We start from the raw sequence: 27271 nt of genomic DNA, 5'->3' as shown, positions 1-27271 counted from the left end.
CGTCTAAATAAAAAAAAGAATTGTTGAAATTGCTCACAGCAAACTAAAGTTATACTCATTTGAATACAACCACCCATTTTTGTAGCTGCACACGGCTGATTGATTTTCATCCATTTCAATCTCGACGAATCAGCAAAGTGCTAACAGGATTTATTGTTGAAAAGACAACTTTTGCTTTTAATTAATATTCAACAAAGTCCATTACGGTACTATAGTTTTAGGGATACCAATTCAAGTCTTTACGAACGATCCAGCAGAAGCTTGATTGGGGAATGTTGGGTAAAGGATTGAGCTGAGCTTTGGTCTTGCTGTAACGCATGTCTAACTCTAGCAATGGTCACTTGTGATCTAGCAGTTCGTGGTCTGCCTGAAGCTTCCGGCTGTCTGTTCCTTAGTGTCCCATGCACATTGAGCTTGTTCACATTTTTATATACTGTTACCTTACATGAAACCCGGTTAGCTGTAGGAAATTGGAGACGAAAAAGACGCTGAACTTCAGCGGGACTCTTAGTTTCATGATACTTCGTCGACAGAAACGTGCGCCCCGTCGGTAAATTGTGGTGCCATGTTGTCATTTGGCCCGCTTTATTATAATGTAGTGCAATGAGGTAAAATTCATATTGAAAAGAGCCCTTTAACATGTAGGAATTATTGATCGAAACCACACCTGCCACAGAACTTTATTTGCATTTGAATATCGCGCCTTACCAATCAATATAACAGGTATGCCCCTACTTGGGAAGTGAAACCGTGTGCAGCTACAAAAATGGGTGGCTGTATTCAAATGAGTATAACTCGAGTTTGCTGTATGCAATTGCATCAATTCCTTTTTTTATTAAGACGTGTAGAATTTGCTCTTTCCAGTGGTATTTTCATTTTTAGCAGATTCCTTGCAGATTTTGAGTTACAGTCCCTCAAACATGAGTTTACTTCTTTTTGACTCAGCCTGTAGTTGATAGCATGATACTAAATAAATGTGTTTGTGTTGCTTTAAACTATATTTTTACAAGTTTTGCATGATCACAGTGCTTATATCTACAGTAAGCCAAAAAATTAAGGTACCAGTTGTGTTTACCACATATCCTAAATTAAGACAATTATATCAAAATTAAAACCAACAGCCAATACCTGTAATCTTTAGCTCCGATTTAAGACCTTATTTGTTGAAATTGGTCGAAAATTAAAGAAACGGTGATCTAAAACCTAATGAAGATACAAAATCAAAAGTTGCACTTTTGTGTTCTAATCAATGATAGCACAATGCTAGTATTAACGTGCTAATCAATGGAAGCACGGCGCTAGTTCTCTTGTTCACGAACGCTTTGTGTACAAATCAATGGGGCTTGCAATGAAGCAAACGGCAACTTTTAAATTGGCATCTTCATTGGGTATCTGGATCGTTGTGTTTTTATTTCTAGAACAGTTTCAACAAATGAGGTCTTAAGTTTGAGCTAAAAGATGCAGCAATTGGCTGCTGTTCCAATTATGACATATCTGTCTTTGTTTAGGATATACAGGGGATGAACATAACTGGTACCTTAATTTTTTGGCTTACTGTAGATTGTAATAATAGCATCATCTTTTATGTGTTGTTTTGCTGTATATTTTTACATATTTTGCACCAACATAGTGCTTTTAAAATCTCTTTTGTGACTAAATATTATTATGCCATAATGGTTTCATCTGGCATACCATATCGCTATTCTGTATATATCATGTATTTAAAATGATGTGTGCTTGTCATGTAAGCTCACATAAAATGTCCCAAGTTTTGAGGTGTTTTCTCAAGAACCAGTGAACCATGACAGTGCAATTATGGGTTTGTTTGTTTGCACTCATTTTAATGCATTTTACACCAAATCCAAATATGGACATGATAATATACAATTCCAAATTTTTAAAAAAAATTTGGAACATGCTGTCTGCAGTCCACACCCGACACCCGCAAAAGAGAGTACTATTACTGAGTATATCAGGATGAATCTATCATGTAATCAGAATAGGACACATAGGAATTGCAATCCAAATTGGATGGACTGAGGTGAAATGTCCATGTCCACCTACATACCTATTAACAGGCCTGGTCCTAGCTGTTGGCAGGTTTCACTCAATTGAAAGTAAATATTTTCAAGCAGACCATATCCAGGTTGCCCAATTTACAATAAAATGCCCATAAAAGTGAAGAGTTTTATTTCATGCTATGCACTTGTCACTAGGATATGAACTTTTTGAAATGAAAACAGATTTGTAGCAATTACTTGTCAAAAGTATCAATCACCTTTTGAGTAGGCCTGTTATACCATCATCTTTTTCATCAGAAATAAAGTTTTTAACTGGAGAGTGGATTACAAATTTTGAGACAATTTTGAACAAAAATGACCCATTCAAATCTGTAAACCAATTATTGTAAACCAAAAGTGGCCATATTTCAATAATATTATACCTGCCTTATACCAGAAAGTTTGAAACTCAGGTAACCAACCAACCTTCATATTAGGCCCTTCACAATTAATTCTTAGTTTCCTGTTTCATGGTTGAAAACCAGGGATGAGGCGACTTTTAATTATTAATTATTAATTATCTTTTATTTTCTTTATTTTAAAATTAGTGGTCGCAACCGACATCAAGCCATTTTGACAAGGAGCGTGCATTTAATTATTTTACTACTATGTTTGATTTTATACATAAGTAATGGTACAATTAGGTTCTATGTTTATTCATCATTTAGATGATATGATCAAAGTCAGAAAGTAGCAAATGGTAGTCATTAAAAGTTATTTTTAAGAGAAAATCCAAAATATAAATAAAATAATTAAATATTTTGCAATTCTCTACTTTGGATGCGGGCGGGAAACAGGAAACTAAGAATCAATTGTAATTGGCCTTATGGGGAAGTGGAATCAAGGTGCGCTGGGCCGAGAATGCAGTGTCTGAGGGCAGTAGCATAACCAGCATTTTCCCGGGGCAAGATTTGATGAATATGGTCAAAAATAGGCAAAAAATGCCTAAAAATCCCACCAATCAGCACTCACAGAGCAAAATTGCAAGTTCGAACTTGGTCTCCCACAGAAGATTATTTCTCCCATACTCTGAACGCCCGACGCGGCCAGCATATATATAGCATCAAAACAGAAGGTTAAAAGGAATAATAGCTACATGTATCTAGGTACCAACCCATCAGCTTTACAAACTGCTGTACTTGCCTAATTAGCCATGCTTAACATAAATAGACATCCTAAAGAAAGAAGCTATAAATCAGCTCTCCTCCCTTACCTCCTTCGCCAATTGCCGAGAGGGGCAGAAACTGGACAAAAACCACCAACTGACCTAATTATGCTCCTGGAACTCACACTCTGCACTCTCTTAGCCCATGTAAAAGAATTTAACAATGCATGATGTAACACATTATTTTAGTGTGCACCAGTATCCATTTACCAAATTATTACAAAACCATTTACTGACTCATAAATGTTACGCTAAAAGTCAATCGATTTTTAGTTTGAAGCCTGCATGTCTGTCTCAAGAGCCAATGTCACTGCACAACCTTCTTGTTTTCATTTTGTCAATGTCTATTATAATAAGAGTCTAGACGCATTATTCAAGAGACCAGAAAATCATTGTGATTTTTGAATAACTATACAACAACATTTCTACCTTTCATGGTGAATGAATGGCTGGTGCTGACTATTGAACATAGAATGTTACTGATCATTCTTTTGAAAATGATATCCCGAGCATTTCTGACTCAACATTATTTCAATAGTATCCACAAGGACGGTTGGCTATCCATGCCTCGCATCCCGGACTCACCAAAATACAGTTTGGACCCCCTATTTTAAAATTTCTGCGAGTTCAGGGGTCCCTGCAGACCCCCAGCTTTTCAATCTAGCACTACCACAGACATACTAATTATGCTGCATTTGTGCAACTCTGACTCGCCAAACTCTACTACGGACCCACTACTTTCAGATTTTCTGCAAGTTCGGGGGTCCCTGCGGACTCTGGAGCACTTTGTTCTAGCGCTAGTACCCCTGTGCCTAGGACAACTAAAATTTGACGCCGGGCAACCAAAAACACACGACTGACATGCCCGGCAAACAACTGAATTTAAAATAACAGTTGATTCAAATTATGCACTTTTTTAAATAAAACAAAATATACAAATCAAGAACTTCCAAGAAGAAAGAAAGCATGTTTCCACATTTTGCTATATAGTAGAATTTCATTTAGTATATGTAGAGCAAGCCATGCCAAAGTACTATTGCATCGCCCACAGTATTTGTTATTGCCAACCTTTAGCAACATGCATTGTAAAGGTGCCCCTCAAAAAGAAATGTTACCTTGCTTAGTCTGCATGCTGCACCTTGTGATTACCATATCAACAAACAAGTTGTAGATGATGTTTTTTTATCCAAAAATTGTGTTACATTTCCCATATTTTGAAATTAAAGTTACATTACTGGCATAATTTTCTTTAAAAAAAAAAAAAAAAAACCTTTTATAAATTTAAGCCCTATCATATGACTTTGTTACCCTATACATGTATGATAATGGTGAAAATAAAGGCAAAAAACATTTGTGCCAAACACGATCCTGTTTTTATCTTTAATTTAGAGGTAAAAATACAGTGAATATCAGAATGCCAAAAGTAATCATCCTAATCCATTCCAAAGTGTGTGAGAAGTGCCACCAAGCACTTGCCCTTCTCAAACTAGTGAAAAATGTAACGCTACATGTAGGATCCACAACATGTTCATCTATCAGGGCACAGTTCTTTAACCCCAATACATTTGTACATTCATTGAATAACCTTAGAGAATTTAGGTACAAAATCTCATTCTCTGCAATGTGAGGTCAAATTTTGCACTATGAATGTTTAATTGAGGTTATTGAACTATGCCATTGGGATGAGGCCATTGTGGTCCATAGTGTAACCTTTTAAGTCGGGCTCTTCACACATTTGAAACATTTATCCGTCAATTTTGGAGCTGAACTGTGCTGATGCTATTAAATCTATTTAAAAATCAGCAGAGAGGTGTAAAATACGCTAAGTATCCTGCTATCATTCTGTTCTTTGAAAAGCTCTTATGGTTAACTATTTAAATTTATTCCTCGCGCGTTGCACTGTGAAATTGTCCTCTTTCTCATGATCAAAACAAACTTAAAGTAGCACTTACCAGATCATACATTTTGACATTTTAAGTGTTTTTGTTCTTTAAATTTCACAGCAGACATTTTATGATAAAGCTTCAATAAAAATCTTCATCATGCAGGTACACCATCAGGTTATTCAGGTCTTGCCATTCTTTTGAATTTGATACATTGAAATATAAATCGCATTGCACTTTACAGTAATAAAGCCGATATTATTCACAAGTTCAGTTAAGAGATGAAGTGATACACTATGTGGACGACTACCTGGCCTATTCAGCTCTGTGTGAGTCTAAACGACGTATTGTTGGTTGAAACAGCCAAAAATTTGAATTTCATTATTTAATTCAATATTATACTTTGATGTTTTGCAAAAGTTCATTCTACAAATCATATAGACTTTGAAAACTTGCTTGATTTATTGTTGTTAAACTGAGTTATGTACGTTTTACAAAAGTGTTGTTGTTTACAACAACTCAAGAACCACAGGACCTACAAAAGTATATCTGTTATATTTGAATTATTCTACACACTCGCTATGAAATGATCAAATGTAATTGTTGCCAAAGCTCACTACGATTCGCAAGATGCTGTGAACTACCAAATCGCAACAGTTTAAAATAGTTGCTAACCTTAAATTGATAGTGGGATATTACATGTAGGTATATACCGTATATTGCGATGTCATCTACATAGTGTATCCATTTCACCTCTTTCTGAAACTCCAAAGTGACTTCTGGCTTGTTAACCCTAATGCTGCCAACATATAGACCATGCAAAACAATACAGCACAAAGCGAATATAAGCACATGCATCCCATGTGATATGATTGCGCAACCCTCTGACCCTACATTGGCATGAAACCATTGGTCTGACAATGGACACACCCATGACGTGCTATCTCTGGTATCATGCGCGTATTTTGGGGGGGCTTTGGGCGCCAGCCCCGGGTCAAAGTAGGGGCGGCAAAAACGAAAGGGCGGCGGAAGACGAAGGCGGCAAAAACAGGGCGGCAAAAGGAGGAAAGGCGGCAAAACAATTCAAGAATAAAAAGGGCATAAAAAATTGAAAAAGCATAAAAAATTTTGAAAAAGGGTTGCTTTTAGGGCGCTAGCGCCTGAAATCCTTTTTCCTTTTTTTTTTTTTTTTTTTTGCTCTTCACTTTTCAAACGACCGTTTGGGTCAACCTTTTCGGCTCTTAAAGAAGGGGTGGCAAAATTGTTTCTTCTTTAGCCCCCCGGGGTTGGGGCGGCCACGGTACGCCACTGGGTATTGTCCTCCACATCTGAAGGATTGGTGGTTCAAAACTGGGGTGGCGAAACAACTTTTCTCTTCGCATTCTTTCTTTCTTTCTTCCTTAACCTTCCCATTGGGCACAGGTTAGGATTTTGACGTTGAATCAACGTTGATACAACGTCGAAGTTTCAATCTAACCTGATTTCAACCCGATTTCAACCCAGGTTGAACTCCATCAGGTTGAAGTCCATTTGCAAATACAACGTGATTTCAACGTCAAAATTGATTTTGACGTCGAAATTTCAACATGATTTCAACGTCCGGTGTGCCCACTGGGTTCCTTCTCAAATAGAAAGTTACTTCTTCTAGCAAAAGACTTGAGGGGTTTTATTTGTCATTCTTGGAGATACCTGTATGATACAGATGAAGAGATATGAATCGGCTTTTGTCAATTCTGTCCATAATCATTTTTAAAGTCCCAATCAGTCAGTGCCTCTCACAGATCATACCAGTTCATTCATTTTACATACATCTCCACATCTTGATATATTTGATGTCCCTGACAGGTAATGGATCCCTTCACATCACATAGCTTTATCTGATTTGTTCCATGCCCTCGCCACACATCTTCTCATGCCACACATCTTCTCATACCAGCGTGTCTGTTTTGACTTCTTGCAATAATTAATGAAAATTGGTGTGAAAATACACTGCACATGATCAACTTGCGGGTCACAGAGCGTGCTATCAATTTCAAATTTCATGAATACTATAGCAGTGCCACAACACGAAGACTAGCATGACAGATAGCATGATGAGAGCCATACTGCTTGAATCCAAGTCTTTATTTTATTTTTCAAGTCCAGAAGGAAAATTCTTGGTGCTTGGATTCAAACATCATTCATTTTCTACCCATACAAATGAACTTTCGCAATCTTAGACCCCGTTTACACAGAGCCTGAAGTCGACTTTGGACTCGACTTCATTAAACAGGGTTGTCGTATTTTGAACTCGACTTCGGAAGTCGACTTCAAATGACGACCCGGAGCAACATTTGTCGAATTCAAAGTTGACTTCAAACTCGACTTTTGCAGTATAAACGAACACGTAATTAGAAGTCGACTTCATAATGGTTATTTGAAGCATGAGCACGTGAAGGCATAAAAGTCAAATCCACAATTTGTTTTTAAGTCGACTACTGTGTAAACACCCCGTTAAGAAATAATTTATGCTAATCCTTAGTCGCAATCTGAATTCGATGCCGCAATTGAAGTCGACTTCTCTCTGTGTAAACGGGGTCATAGTCATTGCTATAAGGGTAGACTACATATCGTAATTTACTTTACATGTACATAGTTCTTCCAGGAGGGGGTACTCCATGACTATATGGGTCTCATTTTCGGACATCTGGTATAACAATGGCCCACTTTTGGTATAAAAATTTGGCATTTTTTCAATTTGTCAAAAAAAAACCACTATTTCACTTTTTAATCACAGGAGCCCAAACTTCAGCTCAAATTTGTTTTGCAAAATGGTGTTAAATTTGGCCAAAAAACTTGGCTTCAAGTATAAAAATGCAGATCAAATTGTTGGCAAATTGGTATGGGTCCCATTTCAGATTCTTGGAGTCAAAACCCTACCCAAACCATATACCCCCCCCCCCACACACACACACACACTTCAAAGGAACTTGATTTGTGAATGCATTGTGAGAAACTAGTCTCAAAGCTCAAGTCTGTGCAAAATAGTACTAAAATACCATTCTCTCATACTTTGGTAAAAGAGAACAATTCATTAGCACTCTTGAGCTCACAAATTTGATTTTCCAGACCTGACTTCCACATAAAAGCGAACATTGTGTGTGTTTATTGGAACGAGGAATTTGCTACAACCCAGCTTATTCATGTTAGTCCTTTGGTAGCCGCTGTAGCATGACTAAATGCTGTGTCAAGTCCTGGTCAATTCAGATTTCAGAATTGTGTTCTTTTCTTCTGTCTGCAAATCTATGAATAGAGCAAATAATACCTTGAAAAAAGTACTTTTATTTTATTCTTTATGCTCATTTTTGGCTTTCAGTGCCAACAAAACATATCAGTGCTGTGAATTTATTTATAAAATGCATGTATTATTATCAATTGTTATGAACAAGGACAAAAATCTTTAGCAAAAATGAACTTAAATTTTGTGAGCACATCAGTGGGTGGTCTAGCACTGTTGTGGAGAATAGTTTTAACCAAAATGAAGTAAATAATTACAATTAAAATCTTTAATCGAACCCATTTAACAAAGCATCTTATTTTTCAAATGACATGTTATACAGTGAAATCCTACTGTCTAAACTTTCAAGGGGCATTTAGTGATCACTTTTTTTCTACAGCCTTATCCTCCGCCCTATATTTCTGTTAAAAGTTGAGATTCTTATATCATTGGAAAACTGTACAAAAACTTTTTTGAAGATTCATTCTCTTGGCAAAAATATTGTGAAATATTTTTATTCATGTTCTGTAACTCAACAGAACGAAATTACAATACTCTGGCATGTGGCTATGAAATACACATTATCATGCATAACTCACAAAACAAAATCATTTTTTTGCGGATATCTACTGAAACAAATCAAAAGACAATATTAGAATCACAAAATACTCACGTTGGTCATTGTAGAGAATGACAATGTATACCATAATGCGGGTTTTTCTCTTGTGAAGGTTTTTTCTCAAAGCAGGCCAAGCCAACAGATGGGTCAAATGGTGACCATTGAAATCAGTGTCATAAGTCTGTTTAATTTGCAGTAATTTGAAGTAATGATTTCCAAATATATTATTAGTCAGTATAACCTCCACCCAGATAAAAAGATATATCCAAATATTAATTAATTACACACATATATAAAGACTAATCTCACATAAATTACTATCCCAGGCCAGCCAGAAAGAATGAGCTTGAGAACCATCAATCGATAAACCTTCCAATTTTTACAGCAACTTTCTTTTGCAAAACAACTGACATGACAGCTTTCGTCTACTCAATGAAGTTACCAATAATAAGATACCAACAATTGATGTATACTTTAACCATACTAACAACATTAAGTGCAGAACATTTAATTCCATGAAATCAAATCAGGTAGAAAAGTTTGCAAATTTACTCCGCTGGCAAAATCAAGTTATGTGATGATAATTGAGTCAATGGGGTAGGAAAGCAAGCCTAGCAAACAGAGTCGCCAGAGTTATCAGTGTTAATTTATCTCCTCATTTCCGATTCATCAAACACAAAACAAAATGTGTCTCTGCTACCTTGAATGACACACAGCAATCTATTGGAGAAACAGGGTTGCTAGAAATTCAGCCTGGATGATGAGCCAAATGATCAAAAAGTCACACCACTGTTCTCATCATATCCTCTTATTTCTACAAGACAAGCAGCAGTCACATTTTTGTGAGGATTTTGGGACTCTTACTAAGGCTTGTTTTCTGTGTAATTAGAAATTAACAACAAATTAAGGGGAAAATATTTTAAATCACACAATTGAGCAACCAAATCCAAGGGCTTGGCAACACTAAGTAGACATGATTTTAACCTTCAGTTGAATAATTGGTGCGAGTACAGTAATGCGGAAGAAACATGTTCTTCATTTATCCAAAATTATCATTAGAGTAATAAATAAATGTATTTATTTTATAAGCTTTATAGAAAGTTCAAGTTTGATGAATCATTTGTAAAATGGGTTTATCATTTTAAAAACACATCAAATTGTATTTATATTTAAAAAAACACATCAATTGTATTTTCATGTATTAGCCACTTTATTATCTGCATAGATTAACATGTAAGGCCAAATCTGAAATAAAGGGATCCATTCTTAAAGGTGAACCTCATTGAAAATAAAGTTATATATCAATGGAAAGCTTATGATGTCAGGATATTAAAATTATTTTTCCGATTTTTTGATGGCTAATAAAGCTGAAAAATTAAAAAAATGATTGAATTTTTGGTCTTTTTTAAGGCGCCTAAAAAGCACCCAAATCAATCGTCTATGACCTTGGGAATGCTCGTGACGTAAGCTCAGGGTTCGCAGTCACGTGATCCTACTCGGAAACATGTAAACAAGACTTGCTTCCTGTACTTTGCAAGCTGCCCGGCAAGTCTGATTTTCACAATAAAGCTTGAAATTAGAGGAATCTTCAAATTGCTGGTTCCTTCTATATATATTAGAAATAATAGAATTATTGTCAACACATAAATTTTCCGTACATTTTTGACAAAATCAGTCATAACTGGCTGGGTAATTGAGTTTGAATTTCGCTGGGATCAATCCCATGCTTAAATGCTGCTACCGTTCATGTCATGGACTGAATAAACATGATCGAATAACAAATTAAATAGTTGTTTGTGACATTCCCTATATATTCTTGATTCATTTTAAAATGTCTGATTTAAAAAAATATCGTCTTGCAGTAATTAAAAAATTAATAAAAAACCGCCGATTTCATCAAATCCAGCCCATAAAAGGTTTTCATATTTAGCGTATTGCGGTAATAGGGCCTACATTCTTTCCACACAATCGCGATTGAAAGAAACAGATACTCGGGCAGATACTTTATTATAAAATAAATACAATTTAGGCGTAGTATGCCGTTATTTGATGGAATTCTGAAATCTGAATAAAATTAAAATATTGTCACTTGTGTCATGATTCTTTAATGATAGTACAATCAGTGTACGGTACTGAAAAAGTGGAACATTCATGTTTTATGGATTACCGAACACGATGCGTAAATTGCTGCTGAATTGCAGGGACGGATATGCACAAACACAGCGACTCGCTCGGGCTTCGTCCTCCGTGTTTCATGGGGTGTTTCAGCAGATTTGATCAATCGTTCCCTTATATTTGGAACATTTACAGGAATAAATTTTGCTGATGAAGTAGCAATAAGTTGGAAATATCAGAATGTGAATATCAAATCGGTCATTTTGTCTGCAAGTTCAGTACAGTCGCGGATACTGAACACTCGGCGTAGTGAGACTCAGTCAGTCACTGAGCTCATCCCGTATGTATCTATACGAGTTCGCCTATCATACATGACCGGCCATGACTGGTTGTAAAGCTAAGAAATAATTAAAAAATCCTGTACATGTACCTTATTCTATTCCTTCATTTTCTCATTGTGATAAGTTCATCTCAACTTGGTGTGACGATCTGTACTGGTAGCACTAGCAGTTATTTTTTTGTAATCTGTTTTCATTCCGGTTCTTGGCGAATCTTCGCTCTTCGTGCTTTTACTGTAATATTCCCTATGCATATCGTGGATGGCTTGGCCTATCCCAAATCACCCCGCCAGCACTTTTCCCATTTTTAAATCCACACACTTTATTCAGGAACTTCATTCTTAATTTGATCATGATATTTCCTTCATGTTATTCTTATTTTATTGAAGATAGTTTTCATGTAAAGTAAGTTGACAATGACTGAATTCGTGCATTGGCCCGATGCATGCCACAGTAATACACGGACATTGTGTTTACAATCAAACCCGGAAGTAACTGTGTGTCCCTGGGCTGGCGTCATCAACGAAAAGCGCCCAATTTGAACGATTTCGTTTTTTGTAATTTAGGGGGTGCCAATATCCAATCTTTGCATGGAGATTATGTCTAGCCTGGTACGCTATGCAAATAAAAAATTTTCTTTTCTGCTTCCTGACATCATAAGCTTTCCATTGATATATAACTTTATTTTCAATGAGGTTCACCTTTAACATACCTGATTACCTGTGAAAAGAAAATGTCTTCAAAGAAAAATGCCAAACTACCAATACCATCAATGTTCACTTTTTACACAAAAGTACTAAGGCAAGTGGTTAATCACTCGCTAGCATGATGCTAGGCGAGTGGTTGATTTTCACAAATATCAGTATTTGGGTATAATCAAGTAAAGCTTTGGTCTTAAAACAGTATTTATGCTGAATTTTTTACTTTCTCCGCATGGAGGGGGCACAGAATTGATTTAATACTGAATTGGCCGATTCAATGCCATATTTTGGGAGATTCGCAACGAGTGATATTTAGTTTGTATGGCGAGTGGAAAATCGCTCACTAGAAATCGAGTTTGACCTGTCATAGCATTGTATTGTCCTCTTATTCAGAGCAACATCACATTTTTATTCACAATTTAAAAACACCTGACCAAAAGGCAGCACAAAATTAACACATATTAGAAGAAATTGTGAAGAAATACTAGGTGTATAATTGCCATTTGATTTCTCCTCTGTGTAGCGGTATGCATGCTCAGCCAGGCCACAGCTCTCCACTTTTGCCGGTGTCTTTTTGATGTCACCCCGGTCCTGTGATATACCTCCGCCAGCTAGCACACACTGATCACAACCACTGATAGTATCCTACCAAATACTGTTATCAATTGAGACGGTTTAATGCAAGAAAACCATTTCTGCAAATAGCTGCCATATAGAGATCTGACCATTTCTGCATTCTATATTGTACACACACAACACCTGGCAGCTATTGCAGATACGGCTTTCTTTCACCAAACCTCCGATTCAGTTATTCCCTAATCTTAGCTAAGTTCTCTGTATTTTGTTTTTTGTATGAAACTGGGGAATTAGTAACTACACTATTGTTGTGTATATCACTAGACTGAATGAATCTTTAATATGGGCTAATCATGCTAATACAGTAATTATTATTAAAATTTTAACTTCTGATGGAGTAAAATGGGCATTATGTGGCTTTACCCAGGAGGGGTTACTTTTACTTCTTAAATAGAAGTGTTGAGGAATGCTTGATTACAATGGAAATGAAATTTGATTTTATCAAAGTAAATTATCCAAGTAACAATTCCTAGGATTCATTTTGTGTCTCTAGAAATAGACACTTCAGATTTATACAGCAAGCAGCAATATGCAGTATATGCTAAACCTGCTGAACATAGTTTTTACTTTCCACCAATCAAAATATTTTACATACAATATTTACTGGAAAAGGGTAATGTCAGATGTTTGTAAATCCCATTTGATGTAGGCCTACCAAGTGAGATGGCAGGTGCCATATTTTCCCTGTTTTAGCCAATAATACAAAATGAAATATGTTTTCATATCTTCAATTAATTAAATGAAATTTAAGCCATTTTCTTGAAAATTGTTAATAAAATATGACACCTAACATGCATTTTTTACTGTAATGAACTACAGTAAATATAGCTGGTATAGTAGTACATGTACATACAGGTTGTCATCTGCTATGTATAATTAAGAAAATGAAAGGCAAACAAAAGTAATGGTGCAAGTCCCCAAATAGGTTGATTTATTGAAAAAGATCTTTTGAAGAATTAGGCCAAGTAAAATAAAATACAAGTTTCTCGTCCCGCCCCGCCTCCTTTTTGGCGCCGCCTCATTTTTTTTACTATTTACTATTCAAAAAAAAAAAATTCAAAAAAAAAAATTTTTAAATTTTTTTAAAAATTTTTTAAAAATAATTTGTTTAAAAAGTTTTTAACTGTTTTTCATAACCTTCACCAACTTTAACCCAACCCCAAAACTTACTACATTTATTCAAACCCTCCCAAGCCCAACTAGCCAAACACCCTTGCCCCAACCCCCAAAGGGAATTAGGGGTAAAATTGATTTCACCCCAAAATCGGACCTATATTTAGCTTTTAAACTTAGTAAATGCATGAATATATTAATAAAGTTTTAATTACTTTATTTAGCCTCATCTCATCAAAATGGCAATTTTTATGGCTAATTATAGGAAGGAGAAACCTTTCACATAATTTTGGAAATTAAAAAAAAAATTCTAAAATTCTAAAAATACCCAAAAAATACATTCAAGTGCAAAAGCTTTTTTCTTCTGGGTAAGAATTTTTTCTTCGTGCAACAGCTTTTTTTCTTGCAGGTTAGAAATTTGATTAATAGGCTCATGCATGCATTTTGTATATGATGACCTATTTATCAAATTTCTAACGTGCAATAAAAAAGCTGTTGCATGTAAGAACAAAATTCTTACCCAGAAGAAAAAAGCTTTTGCACTCGAATGTATTTTTTTGGTATTTTTAGTATTTAGAAAAAATGTTAAATTTCCAAAATTGTGTGAAAGGTTCCTCTTTTATTTTGTTAGCGATGAAAATAACAATTTCGATGAAATGAGGCAAAATAAAGTAATTAAAACGTTTGTCAAGCTGAACAAATGTACATTTTCACTGTTTCTGAATTTTAAAACATGCTTAGCCAAGTGGACTAAAAATGTTACAAATCATTTGTTTTGTCATACATTGCATCAGTATACTCAAATAGCACAATATCGGTGATTAAATATACATTGAACAGCCATATTTGGCATGGCGGCCATCTTGGAAAAAATAGCAAAAAATTGAAAAATAGTAAATAGTAAAGCCCTGCCTCCTCCTTTTTTGAAAAAGTCCGGACGAGAAACTTGTTTCTTTTTTTACTTGGCCTTATGTTTTTACTGCCAGCACAAATGGAGTTTAATAAGTAATTCAAGATACATTGCACTTAAATGTGGAACATCAAGAATTTCTTTCTGCGATTAAACAGAATTTTTATTATTTATACATACAAATGCAATATAGCTTTATTAGCTTCTTTTGACAACCAAATTAAATAATGAAACTTAATCTGAATCGCTATAGTTACCATACATAGCCCTAAAAAGGTGCAGTTTTATCATGACTGTAACTATGTGCAAAGAATATACATTGAATGTTTTACATGCATAACCATACTACTAAGCTGGCATTTTTTATATTATTAATTTCTCAGCGAAATACAACTCCTAAAGAAAATTAAACACCAAATAAAAAAATGTTCATAATGAATTCTTGTACCTTTATGGAGTTTCTAAAAATAAGCCTGTAGAAAAGTGCCAACAGATAACCTGGTCGGTTCCATTGGAATACTCAATGAGTTGTACTGACTGCATGCTCTACAATGTATCAGATAAAAAGTGGGGCAACTTCAAACGTTGCGACCTGGCTAATCGGCAAGAAAATGATGCGGAACTTGTGTGACAAATGACCCCATCTTCATAGGCATGTTCACATGGGTAAGTTATCTTAAGATTTCAGTAACTAAATAAGGGTGATTAGTGACAGTGATATGATCAAAACACTTAGTGGGACTCACACAACTTTTAATGATTCCTATGTACCGGGGGTACCTGATGAGTTATATACAACAACAGTAAATTACATTTTTGTCACAGGAGACAGATTTGATAGCAAAGACAGGTCCGATGGCAAAGACTGGTCCTATGGCAAAGACCACTCCAAAGGACGGAAAACTCTCATGCTTGGGATAGAACCTAGGACTTCATGCACAAGAAAAAAGTAACCTGAGTTACCTGGCCACTGTGGCATGCTCTCTAGCTGCCTTATAAATGAAGACCAGCCCTGGAGTTAACCCATGGTAAGTGTTAGGGTTAACTTAGGGTATGGTGTAGCTAGAGGCCTGAAACAGTACATGGGTGAAATGGGAGAGGATGAAGTGACAAATTAGAGCCCCATGGTGTAACCTCAGTGTTACAGTGCAATTTCATAATCCCATACACCAAGTAAAATCTTGAGATAATGCCTATCATGTTGGCACACTTTTGCCGGTTCATCAACGGATGGGGGATGCGGTGACAGTCAAAGCCTGCATCAAAGCAACCAGGAAATAAGCCCTTTGGGTATACACACAACATCAAAGCTACTTGTGAGGATGAAACCTTCTTGTTAAGAAACGGTGAAAACCATGACGACAGTCAACAGCTATATTGATTGCTTTGAAGTAGCCTCAACTCCCCTGGTTAATTCCGATGAAGAAGTTTTTAGAGAGATTTCTTTTCTGTCTTTTATGAAGCTTTGCCTTTTAATTTACCTCTTCTGCCAAAGCACATTGCAACTTTTCTACCACAAAGTTCCACAAACAGACCCAAAACTTGAGCCAAAGACTTGCAATTGCCTTGTGGAATTCAACTTCAAATGTACAGAATATTAAGCCGTATTGTAACATTTGCCGAGGAGGATGCCTTAATGTTTTTCAAAATTCTAATTTTTACAGATGTACCAAACTTTAGTAAACTAACATACCCTGCAAAAATCAAGGCTTTACAAAATGTAGGTGCTGTTAATTGTGACAAAATCTGAGATTTTGAATAAAATTAACAACGGGTATGGTGTTTAATTATTACGATCAAAATATTAGCTGAATGTTTTGATCAAAATATTAGCTGAATGTACATGCAATATTCAAAACATTGTACGTACATTATGTATACACCAGTGTGTGGGATGGACACCATCAAAAGGATCGACCTCAGTCACATTAGACAGAGTGACTTGCATTGGCGACATATGCGCTGGAATTAAATAGCGATTTCTTTGTTTTGTCTCATCTGTTCGGCTCACAATTACAAGTAATTGACGAAAACTCTTGCAAACAAACTAGATGGATCAGAGAAACGGGGCCAACGTTATCAACCGCGATGAAGGGACATACTCTCTCAATCATGTATACGACCAGCTACTGCAAAGAACTGTACACTCTGGAGATGAGAGTAGGAGTGTTGCTGGTTCATCGCATTACTGATGAAGTCTTCCAATCGGAAGATGAAACATCTACAATGTAAAAACGTGAGCAAATTAGGGCTCATATTGAAATTCCCTTACACAGGAAGGTGTGCGCCATCCTGCAGCTTTCCTGTCCTAGCCTTCTTTTGTTAAAATCCTGGGCAGGGTGTATCACTGATGCATATAATCCATCCGTTTTATGACCGAGCTTTCCTGAGGCGCGCTCTTAGCGAGGGAATCATGCCTTCTTTCTGTGTGAAATACCGTAGGGTATTTCAATATGAGCCCTTATTGGACTTTGTAAACACAATTTACCAATTAGTATCACAATTACATTTCTTCTGGAAATTTTACAATATGCTTTAAATATCATCAACATGCATGTTCAATCTAAATGGCTGAAGTGGATTGATTTTGACTAATTTTTTTTCCAAGTTTTTGGTGATTTTTAAAGGTTATTTTACCACTTCCAGAAATTTAACCAAAAAACATGTTCTGGAAATGTTACAATATGCTTTACATATCATCAACATGCAAGTTCAATCAAAATGGCCGAAGTGGATTGATTTCGACTGATTTTTTTCCAAGTGATTTTTTGGTGATTTTTAAAAGGTTATTTTACCACTTTCAGAAAATAACAAAAAAACATGTTCTTTCAGTTTTCTAATTACTAACTGCTACTGCCTCTAGTGTGTACATTGTAATACTTACACTGGGACTAGTTATGGTAAAACGTGCTGGCGATCCGGACGTGGCTGCATTAGACCATACACATTCCTCAGAGTTACGAAATCTTCCATTCACGCAACCATTCAACACGTACGTTCCCCCTAATGGAATTAGAAAAGAAATCAGCAAATTGTCAGTCACTATGAGTCAAAATGTCTTGAGGGCCATGCACAATGTGCACAGCTGCATATATTTGTGTGCTTTTTTGATATATTTCTAACAGGTTTTTGCCAAAAATCACCTGGTTTTCCAAAATTTACTTTTAAATACTCATGCTTCATTGAAGGACAATATAAATTGGGCTATTCCAGTTGAAATCCATACACCCCATATGGAAGACAAAACCTATTATCTTCCACGCAGGGAGTGTCAATTTTAAATGGGGTTACCTGAATGGGTGATATAATTTGAAATAATCACCCCTGTGTCATATCTTCCATTAGGGGGTGGAAGATAAGAGCTCTTGTGCAATATATTGTAACTGGATAAATCCCAATAATTGATGACCAAAAAGGAATGGTAGGATGGGGTGATTCATTGAAAAATTAATTTGCGCATTCTCCAAGTCCCTAGAAGAAATCCATTTGATGATTACTGGCTGGATATTTCTTGATCTGGCTAGAGTTTTTTGCTACCCTTTCATCACTTTCTTACTCAAACAATTGTATTATTACACCCTACCTATACATTATATCAGCTTTTGACGTCATGGTAGTGTCAGAAAAAAAATCACACTTGCTAAGTACTGGGAATATTGCATTAAAATCACATTTAGTAAATGAAGTTCCATTGTAGGCCACTTGCAATTTATCTCACTGTATATTTTGCCACATATCTTACAAAATGATGTGGGAAGACCTTAAGGGGGTACTACACCCTTCGTTAAATTTGTGTCTATTTTTTCATTTTTCTCAAAAACTAATAACACAGTGGTAACAAAAATTACGTATATTATAGGGGCAAGGAATCCAATTACTACACTGGGATTTCAGTGACCCAAGACAATGATTAGTTATTTATGATAGGAAAAGAGGTACCGCTAGAATGTACCTCATTTTCTATCATATATTCTGAACCGCTTGTCCTGAGTCACTGAAATTTCAGTGTAGTAATTGAATTCCTTGCCCCAATAATATACATAACTTTTGTTACCAGTGTGTTATTATTTTTTGAAAAATGCAAAAATAGTCATGAATTCACCACAGGGGTGTAGTACCCCCTTAAATGCGATAACTGCATCTCATGCTCTTTGGTATGATGAATGGGCTGTGTTAAAAAAAAACTGGTTTAGAAATGGGGAGCTTTCTCCAAGTATTAAAAAATCATTAGCTTTTACAACTTAGCAAAATGGGTATTCGGGGTTAGTTTTTAGATACCAGCTATCCCCAGTAAATTTTCCACGCACTCAAACCAAAGCAAGAATCCTGTGAAAAAATGCATTTCCATGTTGCTAACTTGCTGCTACACCCAGAAATCTAGGATTTGAAATGTTGATATGTTCCTTGAAATTGGCAGTTTTATATGATTTTGATTGAAGATCTTACTGGGGTCTCACACCACATAGGTGCCCCCCCCCCCAGGTTCGTTTGTATACTTGGCCTAATTCAAATATCACTAATAGCTACTAAGTTTTTGTAACCATCACATTCAAAGGTCAATCTTTCAGGTTACAGGTATATTGGGGTCAAAGAACTTTGTACTAAAAGAGATGAGATATATTTCAACTCTGCTCTATTGTGACACTGTTGCACAAAATATGCGTCGAACAAAAATATTTTTCAATTGAATGTCTGATTTTTTATTCTACAGTGCTGTTTGTGACTTTGCACAATATCGTTGTTTGTGGTAATTAAAGAAATATATTAATACTGTTAATTTTATATTTGTTTTCCCAATTGATCAATTATTTATTTTTAAATAGTATTCGACATAGTTTTAAATTAAATTTAATATGCAAAAAGAGCAAAAAATTATATATTTCAACTCCGTTGTGTTTATGACATTGCTGCAAGAACTATGCGGTATTCAACATCAACAAAACACGTATGGGGTTTCCCTTTAATTTTGTTGGCGCAAGATTCGATAGTGGAGTTGTAAAGCTTACCAATTCATGAATTGCAATTGTTTCGTATTTTGATTTCAATTTGATGGGACTGTGCTGACGTTTGTATTAAAGATTTGTCATGTACATATCAATTAAGATATGCGACAGTGGTCGTACTGTCATGCAGTGGACGATATCGCATGTCAATGACACTGCTGATTTTTACGACGTATAATAATAATAAAAAGAAAGGAATTGGTATCAATTTTGACCTTGCAGCCTCTTTGCAAGTTTATATCTTTGGTTAAACATCCTTTGAGTGAGTGAGCGGTAAATAACGTGTTTTACACTCGCATTTTGTCATATAATGAAAGTCACGAAAATAATGAATAATGAATAATGAAAAAGTTACCTCACTTGTTTTCAAAAATTATGTGACGGGAAACTCAAAATCGATTGTTCGGGGCCTAATACTAAAGGAGCTACCTTACACAACATTCTCATCTCTTTTCTTCGTATGTATACATTATGTAGCTGGTTATGTTGGTTTAAGTTACAAAGGGAAATATTTCACACTGAAAAGACCTTTTCTCTCTTGTTCTCTATGTACACTTGATGTTGTTGGTTGGCCCCCACTTGTACTTTATGAACCCACACCCCACTCTATATAACTATAGAAGGCCTATTGTCCTTACCACCTGACCCCTCTCTCAAGTGTTTCAACATAACCACACTATATGTCTACACTGAACAACTGAAACATTCCAAACAACCCCATCAGGTCTAGTATGTTTTACCTGTACTAATGTATGTATACCGGATTTGTATGATATAGGAACTGAAACGTGCTACAATGTATGGGCAGGGGGTGAGGAGAGGGGAAGCACATTGCCATTTTTTCAATGCTTAGGCTTACAATGTACATCACTTGTACATCTTCATCTCCCGGCTTCATCTATGGGGGCACAGATCCTTTCTAGAATCTGTGATGGGGGGAAGGGTACCTGTATTGATTTTGATCCATTTTGTGTGATATGTTCAGTCAACAGCAAAAAAATTGACTTTTTGTACACCAAAAAGACTTTGGCAACAACATGAAACAGTGGAAGTCTGAGCATAAGTTGTTTTAATCTTTTATTGGTCAAAGAGTTGGACATACAGGGTGTATCAAAATGATTGGTACCGAAGACTTCTCATTTTTTGCCGAATTTTTTTACTATTTTTTGTGCCAGTTTGGGGTTAATTGTTTAAATATTTTTAATTATAGTAGTTTTATGTTCTCTAAGAATTTTAGATCATAAAGATAGCACATTCTATTGAGAAGTTACATGATTCTAAAGGAAAGTAGGTGTTTTTACACTTTTCATCGTAACGCTGGATCAGTAGCGCACAATTTTCAAAGCTCTATTTTACTGCAAATACCATTACCTTGTGAGGATGATAATGTTGTGAATCATGGAAATGTTTAATATTTTCCTTGCTTATTTCTTGTTATAATCAATATTTATTGGTTGAGAGTAATATTACTGACTTGAATTATTTAGGTGGGGTGAAAGAAGTTTGTGTATCAACACCATCCAGGGCGGTAATTTAAATTGTATTATTGAGATTACTAAGTAGATGGTGTGGTAGAATGGCTATAGACTGTAGACAGTGTATGTTAGTATAGACCTGGTAAAAGTTATTGGAATGGCTTCACAGTATTCCACACTTCAGTGTGCATTCATAGTTAAGAATTACTGGTCGACACGAAGCTATGGAGAAGTGCAGATTTAGATTTAGGAGACAGTTTCTAAGAGCAAGGCGTATCCCATGCAAACATGCTATAACTTGCAATGCTTCAAAATTTGATATGGGCAGTTACAGAATGGACCCATCTCAGGTGTTAAGTTTTTTCAAGATAGGGCTTCACCTCACACTGCCAGAGTCGTAAGGCAGGGACTTCAAGAACTATATTTCTAAAAGCATGTGTAAAGCAATTTTATGTTATATATACTGAGGCGAGATATTGAAGAGTATGTATGCAATAAATGGTTCAAGCAGTAGCAGTGAACCTATTCATCTTGTGTTGTGTAAGTCAAACCATGATTACGTCGATCTTCGTTTAAATGACAATAGCTCCCAGATGCATCAACCTATCAACTTCAGATTAATAGATCAACAAGTTAACATATGCCCCTTTCTATTTATAGTACAAAAACTATATTAATTAGCCATTTTATATTTTTGATATATTTTTGAAAATGTCACATAGCCCGGTACCAATCATTTTGATACACCCTGTATATGCCCCAAGCCTACATTGGGCCGATGGATTTGTTGGCATTGACATGAGTTGTAACATGTATTGCACTGACTTATAAATTTACAATAATGCATATAAACAAGTAATATTGTAGAAACCATGGCAAGCCATGCTGTCCATTTTGTGCATCAACAGTTTAATTCCGTCACCACTCACCTTCAGGGTTCTCCCGTTTTTTCCCGGCTAACGACAAGCCTGAAATAAAAACATTGAAAAGAAATGAAACTAAAAAACACAGAGAAAAGAAAAAACATTTCCAACATCACATAATGAAATTTAAATGAATGATAGGAAATAATAAATGAAACAATTCAGTGCACCCAGATGATAAAAAGCTCTGGACAGTATTTTGCATAAATTTAGTACGGTACTTACATTGTATTTGTAAAAGTAAGACCTTTTCAATCAAACAGTTTCTTCACAAATATTCTAAGATCTTTTAAAATGTGCAGTTAGTTTCTTTTTTCCCCTTCTGGTCCTGCGTCTAGTGCGCCATGAGTTGGGATACCTAATTTGACAGTGGAGTAACACTTTTCCACTTAAAAGTGATGTTTATGATGTCATATAATACTTGTCATGTATGGCATACAATAATAAATTTGGTGTCATTTTAAAGAGTAATCCATACTCTTTCCATAGCAATAAATAAAATTGGTTCATATTGTATCAGTTTTAATTAGGATTAATTAATTAATAAATTGGTGATTGCGGTGGCGGCTAGGGAGCCGGTGGCTAGGGAGCCATTTCCACACTTTAACAAGTTAATTTTAAAGAAACAGGAAGGTCCATGTGTCATGAAAACACAGTTTCTGGATTAACAGACCCCAAATACATATATATAGACACCAAAATTAAATAAAAAGCTTTAAAATAAAAAATTAATATCATTTTATTACAAATTTATATTTTTTTGAAACCCCTTCCTGAAAATGGTATTTTGGCTAGCAGTAGCACCAGCTTATTTCTTGGCCAATTTTCATTAAAAAGGTTTCAAAATGCTCAGAAAAACAAGCCTCATCCAGATCCAGTAAGATGTTACTTAGCTGCAAGATGAAAGCCATTGTAATTTTCCCATATGTTTATACCGAAAGGGGTCCCAACTCATGGCGCAGGACCTTCTTCTTTTTTTTCCTTCTGTTTTTCTTCTTTTTTTCATTTTTTATTTAATATTATTGTTATCATTATCATTAATTTATCATTATCATTATCATTATTATTACAATCAAGTGTTTATTTCTTGATTTCTTCCATGACAAGTGGTTATTTCTTGATTTCTTCCATGACTTCCAAAAGTGCCCTTTTTCCCCATACCAATAATTTGGGGCATTTTCAAGTTTATACCCCTGGATCTTTTTGGCAGTTGGGGTTCAATCTGAACTAATGAACAACAACAAACGCCTCAGATAATTAGACCCCTCAAATGAAGCCCCATGTTGCCTCCGTTCAGGATCATACTGCTCAGGATCATAGCTTTGTGCATAGTTTAATAATATCCAAACAAAGTTTAGACCACCTTTTTAACAAACCAGCTGTCCCGAACAGCAGGTAGAATTTCCAGAAAATCAAGACATTGATCGCTGGTCATTTGGCCAGTCAGGCCTATGGTCAAACTGATCACATTAAAACTTCACATCACAAGTTGTCAGGCAATTTCGCTACTATTCCTCATCTCATCCAATCAGGCTAATGGATTCACATGGACCACTTGAAGCTTGCAACTTGATATTTGCTTCAATTTATATGGTAACAGCATGGCAGATGATGGCACACAGGTCACAAAATTGGTAACATTAGATTCAATTACCCTTTTTCCTCAATACTGGCTAACAAAAAAAGTGGGAAAATCTGAAATGCAATACCACAAACAAGTTGTTTTGAGTAGAATGAAAGCCACATGATTTGAGCTTCTGAACAGCGCATGATTCCATGTTTCAAATCACATAAAATCTTGCAATCATTTGGCAAGTGTTTCCCTCAAACTATTAAAGCTACAGTATCAGGTGTATTTGGGGGTTGAATTCCGCCTTGACCTTCTAAGACTCACATTTCTACACAGTGACTAACCTACTGACCTTTCTTAAAACTTCTTGCATTCCAGCAAGTGAAATCTTCTACATTCCCTGTTTGAAGCTTACAAAAGCTTATTGTTGGGGTATATTTCAAACCTGGATTTGCTGATCATTTAGTGCAATTTTATTGATAAATTCAATCTGGAGCAATTAGTCCATGTCACAAATGTGCTCCAGATATGGCATCCATACGAGGGGCAGTCAGTATGTTTTAAGAGTTGACTCGTGACGTCATATGTGGATTGTTTTCATGGCATTTCTCAATGATTACATAAACACTGTACCTTTGTCTTTGAAACAACACATGTAAATATTATATCATACACATGATTACGTAACAGCATTAGCATAAAATCAATATACTAGGGACACTGCCAAATCACGCAAAAAGGCGGGCCTTTTAAATTACAGAAAAAACACGTGTTTACAATGTCCGAAAATAGCAAAAGTACAAGGTGCTTATGGCTAGTTTTGGGCAGGAATAAACACTAGGTCCTCTGTTTGCATTTGGTAAAACATGGGCGGGACACATAGCTCGTAGAGAGGACAATAGATGGACAAAGAGGTTAACGGAATGGCAGCCAAGAACAGGAAAGAGAAGAAGGGGAAGACAAAAACGAAGATGGCGTGATGATCTCACATCCTATTTGGGTACAACCTGGGCAAGAGAAGCACAGAACAGAAGCAAATGGAAGCTACTTGAGGAGGGCTACATCCGACAGTGGGTGACACAGCCTGTGAGGTGAGGTGAGGTGAGGAGACTTGCCATTAAACTTTGGTGGAAATGGGACGTCTGGAAACTTCAACAACTTTAGGGCTTGAATGGAAGCAAAATTATTCTGCAAAAATGGCGAAAATGAAAAAAGCAGTTATTACAAATGACATTAATTATCTCCAAAATGAAATAGACTAAAATATAATGACTGGTCACGTGTGAGAGCTGGTACTCAGTGCGATGATAACTGGTGCAAATGAAACACCAATCTGCGCATGCGCAGGTGGGATGACCGATACAACATGGTGGAAATGCACGAAAATTGCTAAATTCCATGTAAATAGGGCCTAAAATATTACAAAATGCTATGAAAATTGTAATTTAAATATTCATATGAATTTTTATGGATGATCTCAACCTCAAATGAACAGAAAAGTTTAAAAATAAATTTCTCATTCAAGCGATGGCCTCTCTCTTTGTACCACTACTTTTTGTATAAATGTAACAATGGTACAATAACAGTTATATTTTAATCACATATTCAAATATTCTCTAGTGAGACTCCCGTTTAAATGTTTGGAGATTAGTCAACAGAACTGGCAAAAAAATTTAAATTTCCGCGTTTGCTATTTTTGGCAATATCAAGATTTTTAAAGAAAGAAAAGCCTTGTTTTTGTCCAAAAAAAAGACATATTTGACCACACATTTTAAATAAACTAAAACCTTTACAGCCCAACAAACATGGTTTAATGAACTGGTAGTTTGTGTTCTACTGTTCCAAAAGGCAGCATTCTCCATTCTTTAATTCCCGAGAAAATATAGAAAATACAACAATACCTCATTTCAGCCTCTTATTTCCCTTAACAAAAACGCCTCAATTTCACCAGGTGACTCTAGACCATTGAGTTTATGCTAATGCTGTTACGTAATCATGTGTGTGATAGAATTTTTACATGTGTTGTTTGAAAGACAAAGGTACAGTGTTTATGTAATCATTGAGAAATGCCATGAAAAGCGATCCACAAATGGCGCCACGAGTCAACTCTTAAAACATACTGACTGCCCCTCGTACTTTGGCATGGTGATGATTTAAAACACAAAATTTTATCCTAAAAGTTCATCAAAATTCTGATTTTGGTATCATTTTTGGATTGTGGATACAAGGTTTATGAACAGAATGTATGCAACCCTTTTTTTGAAAGAGTAAATTTCCAACATTTTCTCATGGTTTCTGCTACAAATGTATGCTATAAAATCAGCAAAATCTTCCACTTTGAAAATGTCACAAAATTTCAGTCACAATAATACTAGGGATAGATATTCAGGTGGCTTCAACCAATACACAATAGTATTTTATTTATAGCAGAATTTTCAGGTGGGATTTTTTCACTTCTCATTTTCACTTTTTTACAGCAAAATGAAACCTTACTTATAAATTCATGAGCAATTTGATGAAAGAATTCCTTCACACATCTCACACAAAAATGTTTGTTGTTCAAAATGTTGCCAGTTTCAAAAAATTATTTCCCAAGGTATGATCAATTTGTGGAGCAGAATATTTGGGGGTTAATAACTTCATTTTGTAATTTGATACCTTACCGTATTCAAAGTTCATGGTACCGGTACCTGGTGTACTACTACCATACCATGATACAGATTGGGGGATCAGTGGATAAAAGTGAGGTGTTCCTCAAATGAACATTTAAAACAACATTTTATGATTTCCTTTTTATACTTCCAAAAAATTGCCAGCCAAGGTGTAAGTTAAATTTGCAGGGAAAACTTCAAAAAAGAAACAAACAAAAAAAACAGGCAAATCAGACGTGTTGTTTATTGGGAAATTTTTGTTATTGACACTACCAAGACACTACATGTCGGTTACATCATATACATACCAATAAGTTTAATACCATTTTTAACAAATTTGTTGTTCTGTCGTAATTTTTATATAGTGTTTATTGCGTTTATAAGCATGGTTATTTATTACTATTATTACCCTTTTTATTATTAACAGCAATTTATTGTCAGATTTAAAAAACACAAAAAAAAAAAAACATATACCGTAGTTTAATAACCTGCACAAAAAGAAGTTTCAAATTCAAATTCTAGGGGCATGATCAAGTCGATGAATGAAAACCAACTTCAATGTAAACTCAGCCATTTACAATTTAGCCTGCTCACTTACACTGCTGATCCACTTATATTTCAAGATTGTTCTGTGGTATACTAAAATACCAAAATGGCTAGCTTTTCAATTGAAATTGTATTCACATACCCCACTGTTCGCTAGCAAACAATGCCTTATGTACTCAATGCACATTATTCTTGTATGCACGACCACACACTGCAGAGCGGTCACTACCATTGAAACACTACACAGCAGATTACAGAGCTGCACAACGCAACCACATCGCTCTGTGCATACAAAACAGAGATAAAG

At 35.6% G+C, this 27271-nt stretch overlaps 1 protein-coding gene across 1 annotated transcript in view; it reads right to left on the bottom strand.

Annotated features, from left to right (window-relative positions):
- LOC140136451 (uncharacterized) overlaps nt 1–27271 on the bottom strand; it is a 138446-nt gene that overhangs the window by 110968 nt on the left and 207 nt on the right. The window contains exons 2-3 of the mRNA XM_072158174.1: nt 22204–22242; nt 17681–17799 (exon numbers count right to left, since the gene is read on the bottom strand). Of these exons, the coding sequence (XP_072014275.1) occupies nt 17681–17799; nt 22204–22242 (158 nt within the window). The remainder of the gene's footprint in view (nt 1–17680; nt 17800–22203; nt 22243–27271) is intronic.

Source organism: Amphiura filiformis, chromosome 16, assembly GCF_039555335.1.
Source record: "Amphiura filiformis chromosome 16, Afil_fr2py, whole genome shotgun sequence".
Lineage (NCBI taxonomy): Eukaryota > Metazoa > Echinodermata > Ophiuroidea > Amphilepidida > Amphiuridae > Amphiura > Amphiura filiformis.
Note: the sequence above shows the minus strand (reverse complement) of the source record. Positions and strands in the feature narration are given on the sequence as shown.